Below are 4926 nucleotides of genomic sequence, written 5' to 3' on the forward strand. Positions count from 1 at the left end.
GTATTTTTACAGTCTTTATTTTACAGTTAAAATATACAGTATGTTTATCAAATAAAGCCTAATGTTTCAACTAATCAGGGATCCCTTTAAATATACAAACTTCATTTCTAACAATTACAAATAAAGGAGCACAGATTGTTTTTTTATCAGACCTTACCAGGAGATCATTTTTCTTTAGTTTTGGTGTTTACATGTTGTGTTTTGAGCTTCATGTTTACGTCTTTTACTTTCCTTCCAGTTTCAGCACCATCATCAGCTACATTGACGACCAGTTTGAGCGCTACCTCCACGATGAAAGTGGCCTGAATCGTAGACACATTGTCGACAACAGAGTTCACTGCTGCTTCTATTTCATCTCCCCTCTTGGCCARGGGTGTGTCCCCCCCGTTCACAAACACCATAACCGTTTTAGTGTCAAAAGGTCTTCAGAGTTAAAACGACCACATTTTTCTTTTTGTTTCCTCTTTTTGGACCAACCAGCCTGAAACCTCTGGATGTCCAATTCATGAAGGCCATCCACAACAAGGTCAACGTGGTTCCTGTCATCGCCAAGGCTGACACGCTTACCCTCAGGGAGAGGGAGAGGCTGAAGCGCCGGGTGGGCAGCCACACAATTTACCTGTTTTTCCTGTTCCTGCCTCAGAATGTGGCTGAAGCACCGTGTGACCACTCTCACATCTGCACACAGTGCTGCTGTCTGAATGCTTTGATTTAAAGATTGGTTCCTCACTGAGCTCTCCTAACTGCTGGTTTTATCACCTTCATGGTCAGATTCTTGATGAGATTGATGAGCATGGTATTAAGATCTATCACCTTCCTGATGCTGAGTCAGACGAAGATGAAGACTTCAAGGAGCAGACCAGAATTCTCAAGGTAACATCTTCCTATTGATTATAAAAAAATAATTTATTACATATATAGGGCTTTCAAAGTGTCCTAATTGTATATTTTCAGTGAGTGAACTACTACAGCATTAACAGGAACTTATCCCTCTCTTAACCAGGCTAGCATCCCGTTTGCTGTAGTGGGATCCAACCAGCAGATCGAAGCCAAAGGGAAGAAGGTCAGAGGTCGTCTGTACCCGTGGGGTGTGGTGGAAGTGGAGAACCCAGAACACAACGACTTCCTCAAGCTGCGGACCATGCTGATGTGAGTGGTAGAACAATCCGCTGGTAACTAAACTCTGATGGAGTTCAAATATGAACACAGCGAAGAAGTTTCAACTTCCTGTTTGCTTTTTCATAGTAACATAACTTTTTATTGTAAAGTAGTGGGAGCTGCGATGTACAGTAGTTTTAATCAGTTTCTCTTAAACATGTCTGACTGAGCAGCACATATTGTAACACAAATATGATGTTAAAAAAATAAAAAAACTGAAACATGTCCAGAAATTAAAAGAAAATCCAACTATTACATTGGTTTCAACATACGGTGTTGCTTTAAAACTTTGGATGTACCGCCAAAAACGAAATCCAAAAAAGGTTTTAATCAACCATTTTTGCATCATTTAAAAAATTTCATGTTGAACAGTAAAACTATAACTAGAGAAGTTTCATTTTCTGCAAAAGAAACACTGAGTAATTAGCTGAAGAAGCTAAAACTGAGTTGTTAAAGTTAAAACAAGCACAACAGAGGCTGCAATGATCAGAACACAAGCTGAAAACAGCAAAACAGTAGCTATAAACAGCCAAAGAGTAAGTAAAAACAGCAAAACAGTAGCTAAAAACAACAAAACACAAGCTAAAAACAATAAATCACAAGCTTAAATCAACAAAATGTAGCTAAAAACAACAAAACACAAGCTAAAAACAGCCAAAGAGTAAGTAAAAACAGCAAAACAGTAGCAAAAAACAACAAAAAGTAAGCTAAAAACAACAAAATGTAGCTGAAAACAACAAAACACAAGCCAAAATCAACAAAAAAGTAGCTAAAATCAACAAAAAGTAGCTAAAAACAACAAAACAGTAGCAAAAAACAACAAAACACAAGCTAAAAACAACAAAATGTTGCTAAAAACAATAAAACACAAGCTAAAAACAACAAAACAGTACCAAAAAAACAACAAAACACAAGCTATAAACAACAAAAAAGTAGCTAAAAACAAAAAATCACAAGCTAAAAACAACAAAACAGTAGCTAAAAACAACTACATGTAGCTAAAAACAACTACATGTAGCTAAAAACAACTACATGTAGCTAAAAACAACAAATCACAAGCAAAAAACAACAAAACACTATCTAAAAACAACAAAATGTAGCTAAAAACAACTACATGTAGCTAAAAACAACAAATCACAAGCTAAAAACAACAAAATGTTGCTCAAAACACAAGCTAAAAACAAAGTGTTGCTCAAAACAAAACACAAGCTAAAAACAACAAAACAGTAGCTGAAAACAACAAATCACAAGCWAAAAACAACAAAATATAGCTAAAAAAACAGTAACTAAAAACAAAACAGTAGCTAAAACAGCCAAACAGTAGATAAAAACAACAAAACACAACGTAAAAACAACAAAACACTAGCTAAAAACAACAAATCACAAGCTAAAATAATCAGAACAGACTAAAGCTGAAATTAGCTAAACCAATTCTAAGATTAGTATAGACAAAAAAAGGAAACTTAAGATAACAAAGCAGATGCTATAATTTAGAAATCACCATCTAAAATTAATAAACCATAGATTAGCTAAAATAAACAAAATATGACGGCTATGAAGTATTTAAAACTGATGCTAAAAGTATGAAAAATACAGCAAAACATGATTAAAAACAAAAGAATAGTAAACAGTTGCAAAACAATTACTAAAGCTAAAAATGTCAAAACAGTAGCTTCAACTAGCAACATAGTAGGTAATATCTGATAGKAGCTAATCTGTAGCTAAAGCTAAAAGTAACAACACAGTGGCTAAAGGCTAAGCTACCAAAACAGTAGCTAAACAAATATATCGAAAACTGAGAGGTCAGTGTTTTGAAATCCATTTTCAGCTTGTTTTAAAAGAATTTTATTTTGAAAAGAGGTGAAATATTTTGAATTTAGACTTTTCAAAATTTTGAACCAGAAGTCTTGGAGCTGAACATCTTGATTTATGAATGAATAAAATGAATACAAGAAAAACCAAACAATAAACAGGAAAACAAACGACAAATAGGAACATTAAATATATTCATGGTGACATTCAAGTTGATCTTTTAATGTGAAGTTTTAATTTGTTATAGATCTACGTYTAAAGATGAAAACACCTCCGTGATCTAAATGTAATCTTTTATTTCTCTGTTTGGGTAAAAGTGGAGCCTGACTCTGACTTGTGTTTCCATAGAACCCACATGCAGGATCTACAGGAAGTAACCCAGGACCTGCACTATGAGAACTTCCGCTCAGACCGCCTGAAACGGGGTGGCAGGTTGTCCTCCCATGGTTACATTCTGCCTCTGTCTCCTGCGTACGTACTCACCTGTCCGCTTGCTTTTTCAGCTCCTCCCCCTACGCTTCAGAACATCATTTTGATGAAAGTACATCATGGATGCTAAACTCCTCACTTAGATCTGACAGGCAGAATCCTGGTTTAACATCAGGATGTTTTTGTTAGTTTGACAGATTCTCCTTTCATTTCTTTAGACTCGTAGATAAACTCGTATCAGTAGATATTTTGCATGTTGTATTAGTGCTAGTGTTAGCTGATAAAAAGCATGTGTAACTGGAGCTTCTGTAGAGCTTAGAAACAGGATTAATGTGTCTCATGTAACATAGTTTCATTTTATTTTGATCTTACTCTGTCTCGACAAAAACAAAGTGTTTTAGTTTTGGTTTTAGTACGACCTCGTTGCCTCGCCATCAGTCCCTCAATGGCGGTCTGGTCCCGGTTTATCTGGTCCCATGAGTTTCCTGTTGGAGGTACTGTTTTGTTTTGGTTTTTGGTATTTGGGGGAGGCTGACCTTCGCTCTAACCGCTGCCTCATGAATATTCCTGCTTTCATTTCTTCAGTGTAGAGGCCCATTTCTCTGCAGTAACAACTAACCCACTGACCCCTTTTCTTAGCGTGGCTTTTGTCCTGTTTGTCTCACGCTGCCTAATATGGTCCAGCTGTGACTAATGCAGACCCCGTTCTGAATCATGTCTTAACCTCTCTGGTTTCTCCTCAGGAGAACAGAAACTGCTAGTTTAGTGAGCTGTAACCTTAATAATAACTGAATGTGTGTCACTGGTGCAGAAAAGGACCGGAGCCTGAGGAAATGGACAAGGACATGATTCTCCAGGAGAAGGAGGCTGAGGTGAGCTTTCATGTTTCATCTTCGAAAAAAGAAAAACAGGTTTTATTAGGACATTTCTCTCAGGTCACCTAGTTTCCTGTATCTGTGGTCAGTGTTTTGTCCAGATTAGCAAAAACCAAGGAGGTTCTATAGAACTGGAGTGTGCAAAAACCAGGTGACCGTGTGATCGGCTGGTGAAGCTAACGGCTAAAGCTAAACGGGCAAGACTCTGGATTTCCCATTACTGTACATGTTGGTGACAGAGCTGAAAAAAAGGACTGAGGATGTAGAAATCATTAAAACTATTAATAATAATATTAATCCAATTATTATTAATATTTTACAGTTTATATAATCTAATGTTTTAAATAATGTCAGAAAAGCTGTTTGTGTTATGGATTTATTAACAGAAGATAAACAGGAAAACGTCTCATTTTACAGCACAAGTCAGCAGATTTGATCTTATTTAGCTCAATGTGATCTGAGCAGAACATAATGTAACAGTTTAAAATTAAAATAATCTTATAAAGTCCATGTAATCACTGTTATTGAACTGGTTAGCAGAGATTAGCTTGTGAAGCATATATTCAGAGTGTAGCACTGTTGAATCATGCAACAATTTAACACAAACTATTAAATGTTGCTTTGTCCTCTGATTACTATTTAGACCTACAGT

General features: G+C 36.1%; 1 protein-coding gene across 5 annotated transcripts in view; it reads left to right on the forward strand.

The window, feature by feature from the left end:
- The window catches only part of septin2 (septin 2), a 33435-nt gene that overhangs the window by 16505 nt on the left and 12004 nt on the right, over window positions 1–4926 (forward strand). For 3 of the 5 annotated variants that reach the window (XM_014024494.1, XM_014024496.1, XM_014024495.1), the window contains exons 6-11: window positions 239–373; window positions 481–598; window positions 772–873; window positions 1004–1149; window positions 3319–3441; window positions 4211–4271. In XM_014024494.1, the coding sequence (XP_013879948.1) occupies window positions 239–373; window positions 481–598; window positions 772–873; window positions 1004–1149; window positions 3319–3441; window positions 4211–4271 (685 nt within the window). The remainder of the gene's footprint in view (window positions 1–238; window positions 374–480; window positions 599–771; window positions 874–1003; window positions 1150–3318; window positions 3442–4210; window positions 4272–4926) is intronic. The other 2 variants (XM_014024497.1, XM_014024498.1) reach the window with 1 other exon arrangement.

This window comes from Austrofundulus limnaeus, unplaced genomic scaffold, assembly GCF_001266775.1.
Source record: "Austrofundulus limnaeus strain Quisiro unplaced genomic scaffold, Austrofundulus_limnaeus-1.0 Scaffold425, whole genome shotgun sequence".
Taxonomy (NCBI): domain Eukaryota; kingdom Metazoa; phylum Chordata; class Actinopteri; order Cyprinodontiformes; family Rivulidae; genus Austrofundulus; species Austrofundulus limnaeus.